The 16,864-nt window shown below is 41.7% G+C and overlaps 1 protein-coding gene across 1 annotated transcript in view; it reads left to right on the top strand.

Annotated features, from left to right (window-relative positions):
• Nucleotides 1–16,864, top strand: part of TENM3 (teneurin transmembrane protein 3) — a 434,963-nt gene that overhangs the window by 385,638 nt on the left and 32,461 nt on the right. Inside the window, exons 19-21 of the mRNA XM_027122504.1 lie at nucleotides 4,640–4,872; nucleotides 6,156–6,310; nucleotides 7,093–7,967. Of these exons, the coding sequence (XP_026978305.1) occupies nucleotides 4,640–4,872; nucleotides 6,156–6,310; nucleotides 7,093–7,967 (1,263 nt within the window). The remainder of the gene's footprint in view (nucleotides 1–4,639; nucleotides 4,873–6,155; nucleotides 6,311–7,092; nucleotides 7,968–16,864) is intronic.

Here is a 16,864-nt window from a genome sequence, read left to right as displayed (position 1 = left end):
GCTAAAAAGATTAAAAGTGCTAATGATATCTATTCTATAGCTTGTCCTTTGCAAATATTTCTCAAGTGTAAGAAGGTTGAATTATGACAAAATAAATGAGCAAATCTAGTCTGCATTTACCACCGGGTCTGTATCTAACTGAGGAAGATGCAGAGAAAACGGCTTGGTAGTTGTGATGATCTAGGCAGTTCAGGGTGAGTTAAGAATCAAGGCACAGTAATAGTAAAGGCTCTTCACTTGATCTCAGTTTCTTTGATTTTGCTGCTATTAGTCACAATCTCAATGTTATCATAAACCTTTCTGAAATGAAACTCCCAGTCAGTCACACAAGAAGGCTATTGTACTTCTGCTGAATAGAGATTTCCCCCCATTTCCTGCACCCCAGCTGCCAGCGGCTGACCGTTTGCAGTCATCATAGCCTCCCGTGTTCACAGATGTATTACTGATCTAAAAGCTCATCACCCGTTTGTACCACCATCCCAGCCTCTCCAGGGCTTTGGCTTTTCAGGAAGGCAGAAGGACAAGAACCGCTATCAGAAAACTCTGTGCTTAGATCAGGTGTCCTTGAATCCCAGACGCGTCGCACACGTGGCTCAGAGCTTCTTGCCACCAGCCTGGCAACTGCAAATTTCCAAACTCACTTGTCTTTTCTTTTAGAGTTTCAGTACAGATCCCTTCTTTCATTTAGGGAAGGCTGGGACCCAAGAAGCAGCTCTAGGTTGCCATAGCAAGCTGCCCTGCCGGCAGTGGATGTAGCTCTCGATTCCTGCTATTCTGTGGGGAGTATTTCTAGGAGCGAATTCTCTTCTCCAGGGCCACGTGCTCCTCCACATTTGTTCTTCTGGACAGTAGAGTTCTCTGCAAGATTAGAGCCTTCACTTGGTGGACATCTTTCAAGCCACTGGCATATACTGCTTGATTTAGAAATTTCTGTGTCCTCAAGGAAGGAGTGCTTCAGGACAGGAAATAGCAAATATAAAGCAGCACTTTGGACCTTCTCTTACTACTGTCCCACTGGAATAAAAGTTATGCCAATAAAGGCAAAGCTTATGACTCGAATGTCCATTATTTTTGGACCAAGAAAACTCATGCCCTATAGCTGAAGAGAGTGCCACTGCTACTCAAGCAACCATCTCAGAAATCTGTTGTTTTTTCTCAGAATGAGGGACATCATGAAAAAGGATGCATTCTTCATTTACCTTTATCATCATTGCTCTAGAAACAATTCAAACTGGATGTTTTAAGAAGGATCTGCGTCGTTTTAGTAGTTTAGATGTTATAGTATAACAGCAGGACCAAGGAAACAAATTTGAACGTATCCAAATTTAGAGAATTTTTTTTCCTTGTTTACATTTTCAGAAGTCAAGTTATAGTTTAGTTAACAGTAATTATTACACTTCTACACGGGCTAGAGTTACAAGGCAAAAAGATGTAGCAATGTAAGAGGAGACAGGATACAAGCCATGTCAAGAATAGCTAGGGGGGCTTCCCTGGTGGCGCAGTGGTTGAGAGTCCGCCTGCCGATGCAGGGGACACAGGTTCGTGCCCCGGTCCGGGAAGATCCCACATGCTGCGGAGCAGCTGGGCCCACGAGCCATGGCCGCTGAGCCTGCGTGTCTGGAGCCTGTGCTCTGCAACGGGAGAGGCCACAGCAGTGAGAGGCCCGCGTACCACAAAAAAAAAAAAAAAAAAAAAAAAGAATAGCTAACGCTTATTTTTTTTAAGTATTTAAAAATTTTTTAAATTTATTATTTATAAATTTATTTTATTTATTTATTTGTGGCTGTGTTGGCTGCTGTGCGCGGGCTTTCTCTAGTTGTGGCAAGCAGGGAGGCTACTCTTTGTTGCGGTGCACGGGCTTCTCATTGCAGTGGCTTCTCTTGTTGCGGAGCACAGGCTCTCGGCACACGGGCTTCAGTAGTTGTGGCACGTGGGCTCAGTAGTTGTGGCTCGCGGGTTCTAGAGTGCAGGCTCAGTAGTTGTGGTGCACGGGCTTAGTTGCTCCACGGCATGTGGAATCTTCCCGGACCAGGGCTCGAACCCGTGTCCCCTGCACTAGCAGGCGGATTCTTAACCACTGCGCCACCGGGGAAGCCCAGCTAATACTTACTGAGTACATACTGTGTGGCAGGCACTGTTGTAAGGATTGTACTTGTACTAGTTCATGTAACCCTCTCAGCGTCCTATGAAATCTGCATTATTATCACCTTTACAGATAAGGAATCTGAGGCAAAGATACGTTAGCTTTCTTGCTCAAGGTCACACAGTTAGTGATGCAGCTAGTGTTCAGACCTAGGCAATCTGGTCCAAAGGTCATGCTCATAGCTATACAACTGGCAAGAAAATAAAATGTATGTATGTATATTTACAACCAACCGTACAATAATTAGTATGTAATCAGGAGATAGGAAAGACTAAAGAATCTCTCCAATGTCATGTCTTCCAAAATAGACCCAGCTTGACTGAGTTGCAGCTGTGTCACCAGCTATATATATATACCTGGAAGATCAGCTCTGTCGATATCAGACTGATTATAGGGGGGGAAAAAGCCTCTATAAAATTGCTCTGAATGTTATACTGATATGTAACTTTTCACTTCATTACAGAGTAATAAACTACCGCACTAAGGAACACCATATGTCTCGTTGCATTTAAAACTTCAGGCATCGGGACTTCCCTGGCGGTCCAGTGGTTAAAGCTCGGCGCTCCCAGTGCAGGGGGCACGGGTTCGATCCCTGTTCAGGGAACTAAAATCCCACATGCCGTGGGGCAGCTAAGCCCGCCGCACCTCAACAAAGAGCCCACGGGCTGCTATGAAAGATCCTGCAACTAAGACCCGATGCAGCCAAAAACAAATAAATAACTTTTTTTAATTTAAAAATAAAAATTAAATAAAATTAAATCTCAGGCATGAACTTATAAACATGATACAATAACACTGAGCATGGCGAGTTGATCATCAGCTCTAACCCAGTAGTTCTGAAGGGCTTTTATGTCAGATGGCTTTTTGCATCTCTTTATGAGTTCTTCATATCACTTTTCACCCTTTTCCCTCATATTTACACACTCAAGACCTCTTGCTCTAACCTGTTTCTTGTCACTAAAAGATATTAAAGGCTGGAAAGGAGAATCTGAAGGCGTTCAAGCCTTTGTGGGTCTGGGTGTTTGTCTACCAACATCACCGCCACAGAGCTTTCTAGAGCCCCAGAGGCCTCTACAGACCCAATTTGTGGCCAGCTGTCCCCTCTACCAATGTGAGAAACACCAGTGAACACTAGAGCCTTTCACAGCAGAGCCTTTCACAGCAGAATATCACAGCAGAGTCAAGTGCACGTGCTCACCACTTAAAAAGAAGAGCATTAAGTAGTGAGAACTGCTTCATTAGAACCTAACTAGTAATGAGAAAACTACTAAACCATTACTCAGGATACATATTTTCATGTAGTTAGATTTATACTACATATTTTAAATATCTACATATAAAATAAATGGAAACAAGCCTGTAAGTGTGTGTGTGTGTGTGGAGAGAGAAAGAGAATGAGGATAAAATCAGTAAAACCAATTTTGCCATCAAATGATTTGTGGAATCTCCGAGATTCCTGCCTGTTGACATCTTTGTCAAGGTACCAAATCATTTAAACTCTTTTTAGAATTTTTTTTTTCAGAAGGCAATATTTGCACACAGTACAAAATTACATTAATTCCAAGAATGTGGTGTTGAGTACATGTAAGGGGATTACCTTGCAATTTCAACTATATGTCATAATTTGTCCATTCCTTGCTAACGTTGGTCTTAACCGTTTTTACAGGTAACGGGACATAACATATTTTACATTTGCACTAATTTAGATTTATAAAACTGAGGTACTCTGTATTGTGAACAAATGTCTGTATGTCACCAAATTCATAGACATGTTTTAGAGCAGCTTAATTTGCAAATTTTAAAAATGGAAGTGATGAACCCAGCATTCTGACTGAGTGCGTTAGGCCACTAAGACTGCCTCCTTCTCTTGAATGGCCTCATTTTAGTATTTAACCCCATAGCTCAGAACAGACGTTGTCACTGCGTCAGATTACCTTTCTGGATTCCAGTAGAGCAACCCAGACAGACACAGCACTACTTTTTTTTTTCTTTCAAAAGAAGTAATTTTTTTGGAGCCAGGTGGTTTTGGTTTGATTGCAAGAGAAGACAGGAGATTTCCCTACGGTGAGATGCAAGTAAAATCACTAGTACGTTAATACTTCACTGGTGAGTTTGGTAGAGACACCCGTCCCCTGGAATAAACTTGAAGCCTATCACTCAAAGGCTGTATGTTAATGGCTTTGAATTGAACCAAAAAGATTCCGAGAACTTGCTTCTTTGTTTCAGGCTGGAAGCATGTTGCCTTGTAAAGGTGATTATTTTTAAGATGGCCGTTTCCTAAATTGTTAAATCCTCGGCAACAGACAAGGAAGGAAAGCGGTCACATTAGAAGTTGCCACCAATCCTTCCACCCGTTGATCCGGGGGGGGGGGGGGGGGGGGGGGGGAGGGTCTCGGTTTATAATTAGTTTCTCATCAACTGTTTTATTTTGCTTTCAATTTCTGTGTTTTAGGAGTAACTGTCTTTGTGATGTTTATGTATCATCTTTCTTTACAGCAGCAGCCCAGCTCATAGATACTACCTTGCAACTGATCCAGTCTCGGGGGATTTGTATGTTTCTGACACTAACACTCGCAGGATTTATCGCCCGAAGTCACTCACGGGTGCAAAAGACTTGACTAAAAATGCTGAAGTGGTTGCAGGGACAGGAGAACAGTGCCTTCCTTTTGATGAAGCCAGATGTGGGGATGGAGGGAAGGCTGTGGAAGCCACACTCATGAGTCCCAAAGGTACTGGCATTTATCAATTTGAGGATTTCTTTTTATTAAAAAAAAAAAAAAATGTGGAAAATCCAGTTAGTGCCTGATTGTGTTTCATGCTGCGTCTAATATTTTACCCTCAGCTGTGTTCTGGAAAAGGCTGTTTCACATCTTTTAAAAGCTACTTAGTGTGAAACTGCTAGAATCCTAAGTTGATTTTACAGTAAATATTAGGTTCTTGGCATTTTTTATCGTACCTTTTTTTTTCAACTTTTGAAAGAATCAAGCAACTACCCAGTATCATTCAGGTCGCATCCTGTTCAACTTCAAGGAAGTATCTGAATTCTTTTTTTTTTTTTCCATTGTCCTGGAATTTCTTTGTCATGAATGAGTCCCAGGCCTCCTTAAAAGCCATCACTGGGCTTCCCTGGTGGCGCAGTGGTTGAGAGCCCGCCTGCTGGTGCAGGGGACCCGGGTTCGTGTTCCGGTCCGGGAAGATCCCACGTGCCGCGGAGCCTGCGCGTCCGGAGCCTGTGCTCTGCAACGGGAGAGGCCGCAACAGTGAGAGGCCCGCGTACCACAAAAAAAAAAAAGCCATCACTAAGCAACCCTATTAGCTCTCACTCAGTTTGGAGCTATTAAACTTCAGTTTCTATGCCATGGGAAAAAATGCTTGCTGTGAGGAATTTCTGGAGGTAACAAGGGCTAAAATTCTATGTGATGAAGGTTTCTAGCTTTTAAACCAGTCAGGACTGACTCCTTGCTCATGTTTTATGCCATTTATTACAGTGTTTTTTGGTTTGTGGCTTTGTGTTTTTTGGGTTTTTTTTTTTTTTCCATTATAGCTAGATACTATTATGTGAACAAAGACTGGAAGAAGAGTATTTGTTGTGCTGAGTTATTCATACTAGCAAATTTCATTGTAACAAGGTCAATAAAACACTAACCTTGACTAAGATGTGTTTTTGGTAGAATATAAAGTTCAGTGTAACAGAATAGGACCTGTTTCTATAATTTATAGATGACAACACTGTACAGTCTTTATATTTAAAACACAGGTACTACCTATATGATTCACACACGAAGGACAGATTCTTACAAATTTTGGTTCTTTATTACATTTTACACTTATACGTAACATGAATGCCTATGTTGGGTTTTTCCTAATGTGTTTGCAACCTGCAGTCTTAACTTGCTGTCTACTGCCCATGTTATCACTGGGGTTAAATGTTGAGTTTCGTGATGGGCCTGAACATTTAATTAAAATTAATCACTTTTGAAAGATTAATAACTGTTACTTCTCTTGGATACAGGAATGGCGATCGATAAAAATGGATTAATCTACTTTGTTGATGGAACCATGATCAGAAAAGTTGATCAGAATGGAATCATATCAACTCTCCTAGGCTCTAACGATCTGACTTCAGCCAGACCTTTAACTTGTGACACGAGCATGCACATCAGCCAGGTAGTGAAAACATTACGCCCAATTGTCTGTTTTTCTTCTAAGTGACTTGATTTCCTGTGTCAGTACGCTATGATGACACTGTGTTAAACTGCGCGTGGCATGGGCATCAGTCCTTGTGGTAGAGCCGCTCCACTAGAATGTGTCTCAGGAGCTAATAATGAAAAGTTATCTTCTTCTCCAGCTCTGCATTTGAAGAATTCAGTGAGATACAGAACAGTTATCACTAAGAAGTGCTAATCATTTGTAGTAAAATACCAGTAAAGTAGCAGCACGCAGGTATTCCAAAAAGAACAAAACAGCTTAAATCTCTAATCTTTTGATTGCGTGAGGTCCTTAAGTAGTAGAGAGAACCCACTAGGATTAGTCCTCAGGGACTTATATTTAGAATTAGAAACTTTACTATTGGCCTGATTAAAAACACAAGGGAACAGTAATGTATTCATAACCTAGAAAGCCCCGCACTGGGTGATTGTTACTGCTAAAAAGAACAAGTATGTTCACATCTCATGGATATGTGTTAACTCACTACTTATGATTCATTTGCTATTTGGCTAGAACTTGCAAATCTTTCAATGAGCTGCATTTTTAAATAAAATTTTATTTCCTACATTTGTCTCCACTCAAAACCTTTTAAGTTTATTTCACTGTATCTATTTTAAAAACAATTTTTAAACAGTTTATCAAATCAATGGTGATTTCCCCAGTGAATTTCTAATTTACTCTTCTGGCAAATTAACAGCAGCTCAGTAACTGAGTAACCAGACCATTTCTTTTTTATGAAGGTACGTCTGGAATGGCCCACTGACCTAGCCATTAACCCTATGGATAACTCCATTTATGTCCTGGATAATAATGTAGTTTTACAGATCACTGAAAATCGTCAAGTGCGCATTGCTGCTGGGCGGCCCATGCATTGCCAGGTGCCAGGAGTGGAATATTCTGTGGGCAAGCACGCAGTTCAGACGACCCTGGAGTCGGCTACTGCCATTGCTGTGTCCTACAGTGGGGTCCTGTACATCACTGAAACCGACGAAAAGAAAATTAACCGGATAAGGCAAGTCACCACAGATGGGGAGATCTCCCTGGTTGCTGGGATACCGTCAGAGTGTGACTGCAAAAACGATGCCAATTGTGACTGCTACCAGAGCGGAGATGGCTATGCCAAAGATGCCAAACTGAGCGCTCCGTCCTCCCTTGCCGCCTCTCCGGATGGTACCCTGTACATTGCAGACCTAGGAAACATTCGGATCCGGGCTGTGTCAAAGAACAAGCCTTTACTTAACTCTATGAACTTCTATGAAGTTGCCTCTCCAACTGATCAAGAACTCTATATCTTTGACGTCAATGGCACTCACCAGTATACTGTGAGTTTAGTCACTGGCGATTATCTGTACAATTTTAGCTACAGCAATGACAATGATATTACTGCTGTGACCGACAGTAACGGCAATACCCTTAGGATTAGACGGGACCCAAATCGGATGCCAGTTCGAGTGGTGTCTCCTGATAACCAAGTGATATGGTTGACCATAGGGACAAATGGATGTTTGAAAAGCATGACCGCTCAAGGACTGGAGTTAGTTTTGTTTACTTACCATGGCAACAGCGGCCTTTTAGCCACTAAAAGCGATGAAACTGGATGGACAACATTTTTTGAGTAAGTAAATCAAAATTCTACTCTGATTATAAAATACTGTGATATAATAATGTAATCTAAAATAATAACAGTATAATCCTTTTTCTGTTTATTTGTTCGTTTTTATTGAAGTATAGTTGGTTTACAATGTTGTGTTAGTTTCAGGTGTGCAGCAAAATGATTCAGTTATACATATATATATATATATATTTCTTTTTCAGGTTCTTTTCCATTTTAAGTTATTACAAGATATCGAATATAGTTCCCTGTGCTATACAGTAGGTCCTTGTTGTTTATCTATTTTATGTACAGTAGTGTGGATAATAATAGTACAATCTTAAGGGCAAGTGGGATTCAGCTTTTTGGGGGGCCTGGAGCTTCTGTAATTTGGGGATCCCTTTTTCTGAAAAAAAAAAAAAGACAAAATTAGACTCAGGGCCTTGGAAGGGACCCAGGCAGGTGGGGAGCCCTGAAGCTTAAGTTTCATTACCATCGAGGTCAATCTACCTCTGCTTAAAGATTAATTTAATATTTTACTTCATACAGACCTAATATATTAGCAGCAAACTTTTGGGGAAACATACTGCAGCCTTGGCTTTAGGCAAAAGCTTTTGGGGTTTATATTTGCCCGTGTGCTAAAGCTGACTGTTTTGGGAGCTGTCACTGAAGGGAAACTTTAAAAACATTTACAATGAACCTGGCTGAACCCATCAGCACCACAGATAGAAGGGCTTCACTTTTTATCATCAGTTATTGGAGAATCTAAACTCCACCTATAAGGACCTTACCGCTAAATGCAAATGAAATAGCTGGTCACTCTGAAAGCATATGAAAACGTAGAAGGAGCGTCCCGCTGGGGTATTCTACTAAATTTGTGGAGGCGTGGCCCAGGCAACGTGCTCTTTGAACAGTCACATTTTGTGACTGTGTAGAGTCACTTTCCATACTTGTTCATTCCACTAACATTGCACAGATCATAAGGGGAAATCAGATGTGCAGAGACGGCATGCTGACCAACGCAAAATACTCCTGGAAATGAATATTGAGTTCCTTCGTGGGACGTTCTCGATGAAATGCAGAAGCAAATGTACTTTCTGTAGGAACACAGCTCCAAAATTATGAGAAGAGTCAGTAGAAAAAAATGATCCAATACACAAATATTTTCCATACAACTTTTCTGGAATAGAACTTACACATTAGGCTTAGTTCTCCTGTACCTTGGATTGCTTTTCTTTTTTTCACAGATTCCCTTTTCATAAAATGAATGTTACCCAGCAGCATGATTTTGTCAGCGGAACAAACCTTTGCAATTGAATTACATTAAAATTCTGTTCTTAGCATTCCTTTTGCTCATTTTAGGATCACAATAGGAAAGGAATAAATTGGAAGTTAATGGCAAGCACTTCCTTTCAAAGTGATAGCAGGCTCTGTTGCCAAAGAGGCGAAAAAGGAGTACAGTAAAAATGCTCCCATCAGATGAGACTGGGCAGGAGAGCTGCTCTGATTATAAGATCTTCAGGAAATGATGGTGGCATTTGTAGGGTTTCGGTTTAAAAGCAGGGGCGAAAATAGAGAAATAAGGTTTTAGTACAGTCTAGGACTCAAGCTCTGCTCTGTGAGCCATGTTTGAATGTGTTCTTATTTGTTCCCGGGAATTGACAATGCACAGAAGTTCGTCACGTGGGTTACTACTGACGCATGGACTTCTGCAACACGCATACAGGTTCACTAATGACCTACAATGAGAAATGGATATACTCCATTGGTGGAGTTGATGTGGGATAGTATAAACAAATTTGGGATTTTTACTTTTTTAATATTATGGTACACAAAGAAGACACATTTCTCTAGTACTAAACACTCTCCAAGAATTTCAGACTTAGTGAAGAATCAACATGACTGCTAAGGTAGAGGCTGAGTTGGCAAACCTGTCTTGTGAATGTAATGGGCAAGCACTGTTTGCAAGAATGAAAGTTTTTAATTAATTAAAATAAATCACAATGATATTTGCACTAATACAGACCCATTACACATCATATTTAAAGTATATCTGTTAAGTCTTACATCTAGATAAATTACAATAAAGGCAACTATTCCAAAAAGCATTATTGAAGTATTCCACCAAATATAAACCTCATAATTATATACACACACGCGCATATAAACACGTGTTTGCTATAACTTAAGAATATAGTAGTTTACAGTACTTGAGAAACAGCTTTTCTAATCAAAGAAACAGAAGTATTGCTTTCAAAAAACAGTGTTTTTGTTAATTTTCCTTTAGATGTCTGCAGCAAAGACATGATTTAAAAATTTCCAAGAAACATTTATGCACTTTGCAAAACAGTGTATTACTGTACAAGACAGGAAAAAAAAAATAGAGCATTTAACCTAAGTAGTTCAAAATCATCATATCAGAATGACAAATGATCATTTTTTTCTTTCTGTACATTCTTATAATTTAGCTGTGAATGAGCAAGGGTCCACCCTTTCTAAGGGTGAGAAACGTTAAAACACGTTCAAAAGTAAGTGCGTGAAGGAATGTCATCGTCAGGCAGCCCCTCCGAAAGCACCCTCTGGATTCTGACAGAGTGGCCCCTTTCTGTCTGTGTAAGTCTGAGATTGTTGATGGACACACTCAACCCCCCACCTCTACTCGTCAGAGCCTTGACAACAACAGTTTCTGCTTATTCTGTGCTGACTCGGATATATGAGACTGGATGTGAAGGTTCTAGAAGAGCCAGAGGGGACTCTGAATCCCTGTCAAGCTTCCTTGGTGTTTGTCGTTACTAGTGAGCTGGCAGACTCCCAGAACCCTAGTACATGTCTGTAATATTTCCCCTCACGTTCTTATAGTACTACATGTCTAATTTAGACCTTTTAAGGGTACTTGGTACTTCCGTAAAGAAGGGATGTGAGAGGTTTGACAATGGTCACAGTTTTACCAAAACCACAAGGAGATTATGGGGGAAAAAAAACACACTTCACAGTTGAAAAACACCTGTTTTCTATGACTTTTGTGACAGTAGTTCCTAGATCTGTTACATGCTGTATCTATCTTTATGTACAAATACCTTGCAAAGAAAGATTAAACTTTTCAGCCCAAATTCCCATTTGTATGTGTCCAGCTTTCTAGCTAGCCTAGTGTCTAAAAAGCCTTGAGATTAAAGCTTTATCGGATAGAAACAGATGGGAGAAGACCTGGGATCAATAAATTGCCTACCAATAAAAAGTGCAGTCGCTGCAGTTTCTACCAAAGAAATTTTAAAAGAGAATTAGCTGAAATTGCATGTTTTAATTTCACTTCTTTTTTTCTTAGTGCAAACTTTCATTTACCATCAGCATGTCACAGTCTTGCGACATGTGTGTCACAGAACGTACAGAATGAAATGTGAAAGTATTTTCTAAAATGCAAGGTGTCCCGTTATCTCTGTAGCTCCCACGGCTCCTGGGAGCTTGCAGTGCACGTAGAACGCTCCCAACAGCTATTTGTTGAATGAAGGAGTAGAGGAGTTCACCTGTGGTCAGGTGAACGGTTATTTATAGAGAAGAGTCTGATGAAACCTAGAGCTGCCTCCGTTGGGAGAGTATCATGTGAATGTTTGCCTTCTGAAACAGTTCAGACTTTTCCGTAGCAAGAATTAATGCTGAAAATATTAACACTTCTCATTTTTGTTGTTGATTTTTTGAAATATATTTACCTACTATTACACATTTACTCTCTTTTGCTTTATAAAGTAAGGACTTCCTCAGTTGACCTTGTTATTACAATAATTAACGAAAATTAAAACTTCATACTGGCAGCACTTTCTTCTGAAATGTTGGGATTAAAGAGTTAAAGACAGAAAACATTTCCCATGCAAATACAGTTTAAGTATACTGTTGCCCCTGGTAACAGGAAGAATGGCTCTAGGAAAAGGAAACCCGACTCTCAACTTGAGATTCTCATCAGTCACCAATAAAATAGGGTGACTTTCGGGTTCACTGGTAGTTTGCAAAGCATAAGAAACCTTCATTTCAGAAACTAGAGATACCGTCTTTGGCACAGCAATTTCTCTCCGTGTTACTTGTGATTTTTGTGTCCCTACTGTGATTTGTTAGGGAAGTGGCCAGTGTTCTTAGACATGCTACAGACGGTGTGATAGGAAGACAGGTGTCAGGTAGTTTATAACTCAGCTCTGAAATCCCTGAGTTAGACTAATATGTTTCACGAGTGGAATAATTATTTGTTGCTAATTGAATAAGCCATCTTGCCTCAGACCTCCTCTTCCGTTGAGTTGCTGGGCGGTAGAAAGGATGTCCATCTGGCTCTGGTGTCCCCTTGTCTGAGGACCCTGTGATGAGCCTACTTACCCCCTTCACTTAGTATTAGGGAGTATTTTGTGCTGGTCTTCATACCATTTTCAAACAATTATTACACGTTATAATTCCTTAGCTAGAGTAATTCCAGGGAGACCCAAAAGATCTTACTTGCTAGAAATCTATTATTTAAAAAGTTCACAGCCAGAGCGAAACCTCAGTTCTTCACTTGAATGCACACAAAAGCAAACCCAGTGTATTGAACTGGGCAATTGAGTCAAGTATTTAATGACTAACGGCATTTCACAGTTCTCTGCTTGCTAACCCCGTAAGCTACAAACCGTGCGGGCACATCTAGAGGCTCTTCTGTCTGCTTAGAGAAGACAGCATGGAAAAAACACCTCTGAGTTCTGGCTGACGTGTACGTGCACACAGCCAGGCGGTGACAGTTTTCTATCTTGGGACTTGGAATATTTGGGGCTTTATATGCACGGGGCTGACTGTGGTCTTTCGTGAGCTCTATTCAGATTCACGGAGCAAATAAATGAGTTTCAGCTCTTGCACATTCACGTAGGTGTATATGGGTCTCCAGCTTCTCATTTGGGTGCTTTACTGTCCCTCATTCAAGCTGAGCAATTTCAGAACGAGCTTCTTAACCATTTCTTTATAATGAACGTAACCCCGAGCCCACGACAGATCCACAGCTGCCACTGACATCAGTTCCGATCGTCTGGGAGAAGATGGAAAAGGGCATCTCAGAGAAGGAGAGAGAGGCAGTGTAAGGCGTAACTGGGCTTCAGATCCAGAGCAGTGAGCAAAAAGCGCAGGTAACCTAGGAGAACTCAGTGATGGTTATTCCCGGTCGGGAAAGATGCGTCCGGTCCCCTTGACACTGAATCATGTCTAAATAGCTGGACATCTGTGCCAGGCTGTGTTCTCTTGATGTGTGTGTGTGACTATAATAGCTCATGATGTTAGAAAAATCACAGAGGCATCTTCCATGGGACAAAACTGAGAAGATAACCTTTCCCTTGGTAGGCATCTGACATCAAACCCTAAAAATTCAAACGCTGAAACCACGTTTCATCGCTATTTCTGCCCAAAATTGCATTAAAAACAAAGCAACCCATTTTACAAATACATTTCTAAAACTGGTGCCCAATTCCTCTCCTTTATTTTCCTTTTTCTCTTTCTTTCCTCATGGAAGAAAAAATTTGCTGCATTAAGGATGATTTTAAGAGATTTTATCAGCAGATCACTTAAATTCATGGGAAAATGCTGTGGTTGATTTCCATTTTTGCTGTTTTGTTTAATTGTTTAATAATTTTGCTTTAAGTTTGTAACCAGAATGTATAGTCCCAGGGACATCAGTAAAAAAAAAAAAGCGTGTAGCCAATTGAATAATTGTACATTTTTGTACATTTCAAACACTAACCTGAACGCTACTAAGGCAATGCTTTTACTAATGCTTGATTTAATCCAATTTTCTTCTGCAATCTAGTTTTAAGTTAGATGACCTGATAGCATCATATCTGGGTGTGTCAGCAACTTCCCTTACACAGTGATTATCAGATGATTTACTTACTCTAAGACCAAGTTATATACACCAGCCATTTTAAAGGGTTGTCTGATAACAGGGCAAGAAATCTACACGGTGACAACCGGTGAAAGGGAACTTTATTATTTTATAATCACAGAACTGAAGATGGACAGTTGGGTATTTTCCAGAGACTGTCCGGCATCTCTGACTGATTCCTATGATACCAAAATAAAAGCAACCTCAGCATCCCTCCCTCCAGGCTACCCTAACTCCTAGACTCCCAGAAGAAGCCCCTTGCCTGTGTTCCAGGATCCTGGCTTCAGAATATCTTGAGGTGTCAAAGCACAGCTAACATGGACTCTGTTCTCTTCTGGACTCCATCCCAGGGTTGGGGGAGATGACCTAGGAAGGAGATAAGATGATTGGGGAAACCATTATCCCTGATTCCTCATAGCATCCCTAGTTTCTTCCATATAACAAAGTGAATCAGCTATACATGTACATATATCCCCATATGCCCTCCCTCTTGCGTCTCCCTCCCTACCACCCTCCCTATCCCAACCCTCTAGGTGGTCACAAAGCACAGAGCTGATCTCCCTGTGCTATGCGGCTGCTTCCCACTAGCTATCTGTTTTACGTTTGGTAGTGTATATATGTCCATGCCACTCTCTCACTTCGTCCCAGCTTCTCCCTCCCTGCCGTGTCCTCAAGTCCATTCTCTCCATCTGTGTCTTTATTCCTGTCCTGCCCCTAGGTTCATGAGAACCATTTTTTATTTTTAGATTCCATATATAATCTGAGGTTCTTAAAGTGAGACCCCCTAAAGGTACGAAGCAAGGTGAGCAGGCCGAGGCGGGGTGTTCAGGCCAGAGGAGAGCATTTCCTTGGGAGGCAGAGCGTGGTAGGTTTTAGAAAGAATGTGCAGCTCAGAATGACAAGAGCGTAGAGCTTGTGTGAAAGCAGGAAAAAGAAAGTGGATGGAGATCACAGTTTCGATCAAGCAGGGCTAACCTGACCACCTGGTGATCCTGGGTGGACAGACTTCCCTTCATGGGAGATTACCAGGAAGGCAACATGGTCCATCTGGGGACAATATAAGGATGGATTGAATGTAGAAAAGTAGGAGGCTGAGAAAAGGGGGAGAGAGTAGTTAGGAGGCAGTAAATCCAGTTGGGAGGTGAAGGCCTGACCCACAGACGGGCACTGGAATTACAGAGAAGGAGGTGGTTAGTCATTAGGAAATGAAATATAACATGGTGACTGAACGCAAGAGGGGAGGGAAAAGAGAATCTGCTGACCTAGCGACCAAGTGGGCAGGAAATACAGGGAGGACGCAGGTTGGTAGAAACAGATGAGCTCTGATTTGGAAACTATGGCTTTGAGGGGACCGTAGTCCATTCCAGCCCAGCATGTGTTCGGAAACAGCCAGTGAGAACTCAGGGCAAGTCAGTTCTAGAGACGTGGGCATGGGGCCCATGGAAAGAGCTGAGCCCCAAGTGTGAATGAGATCTAGCTGGGGGGGGAAACGTGTGAATATATGAATTTACAGACTAGGGTTTCCTATGGCTCAACAACGGAGACAGTACAAGTGTTCACACTTCAGGGTCGCCTTTTCTGCTACTGGACGCCATCCCCCCGATTACTGATGCCATCAGATCTGGGCCTCGCCTTGTGTGTTACCTCCCCTTCTGTATTTGTCCCCTCTTTGCTCCCTCTTGTTCCTTAACTGCCTACGTCTGACCATCCCTCTGCTTTCCCTCCATCCTCACACTTTCCACGATATCCACTTTCTCTCATAAAGCTTGTGAACAGACAGCATTTTAGTCTAAGTGTTGTTCATCTTAGATTCCCAGTCTCCCCACTACGTCTATTGTTTTTCCTCCCAGTCCTTCCTTATTTCCAAATCATTGACGTCCCATTCGTTCCTTGATGCCTCTTTCTCTCTGTTCTCTATTTGCCGTCTTTTCTGAGAAGCAGCGTAAGCTGATTGGGAAAAGGCATTCGGTGTGGAAACTGAGAACCTGGGCTCCAGCCTGACTTTGTCACTTACTCCACCTGTGTGTCCGCGCAAGGCACGGCGCCCCTCTAAAATTCTGTGCCCTCACCTGCGAAATGCAAGGCTTCTTAGTAATTAAAAATTCTTGCCTGCTCTAAGAAAATGTGTGATTCTGCCATTTCTCCCCAACTTTTCCTAGGTCCCTGTCAAGGCTGATTCCAAAAGAAACAACATTTAAGAAGTTACCAGATTTCTTTTGCTAAAATAGTGTGGCGTTTCAGCCAAACCTGGTATCTATTGTGCCGCTGGTAGTCATAGCAATTTACAATAATAAAATTTCTCTTTCCAAATGGGCTTCGTACTTTTATTTTAACCTTTCCAGCTTTACCATAAGTCTTTCAAATCCACCTTGTCCTCACTCACTGCACAGCCATTTCCTGGGTGGGTCTCAGTGAGTGGCCAGGATACAAAGAGGAGAGCTCCGGAGAAGGATGGGTTTGTCCCCTGAGCGCTCCCGGGCCCCATGGAATCAATCAGGGAGGACGAGGGCATGCACAGTTCTGTCTGACAGATTCTTTGGAACAAAAATTTCCCTGACATCCCCTCTCCAGCAAGTCTACATTTCAAGGCCTGGCCAAGACCTGTTATCTAAACAAATAAGACGTGTCCCACTCGTTTCAGCCTTCCGTAGTCAATAAACCTTTTCTAAATGGTTTGACTAAGATCCTGTGTTAATGAGGGCTCACCCACAGTCTTTCAATCCACAAAGGGAGCTAATTCTGGAATGTCCTGACTCGGATCCCTTTGTCTCAGGCCTGTGAATTTCAGGGCTGGTCATCATCACTTCATCAGCTCTCCCTGATATGGTGATGACCACGGAAGGAAAGAGGCATTGGGCCACTTTTCTTGAATTCAATCTTTGAAAAATATCGAAAATAATGAAAAATGTCCTATCCACGACCATCTGTCACTAGGCTCGATGTTCAAAGTAAGGGCGGGACCAGAGGTGAGAAAGCAAAGATCTGCCTTTGTCTGTGGTCTTCTGAACTCGTGTTGTCTGGGTGTCTGTGGTCTTCTGAACTC

Source organism: Aethalodelphis obliquidens, unplaced genomic scaffold, assembly GCF_003676395.1.
Source record: "Aethalodelphis obliquidens isolate GAN/ISIS:26980383/991018 unplaced genomic scaffold, ASM367639v1 scaffold25, whole genome shotgun sequence".
NCBI lineage: Eukaryota > Metazoa > Chordata > Mammalia > Artiodactyla > Delphinidae > Aethalodelphis > Aethalodelphis obliquidens.
Note: the sequence above shows the minus strand (reverse complement) of the source record. Positions and strands in the feature narration are given on the sequence as shown.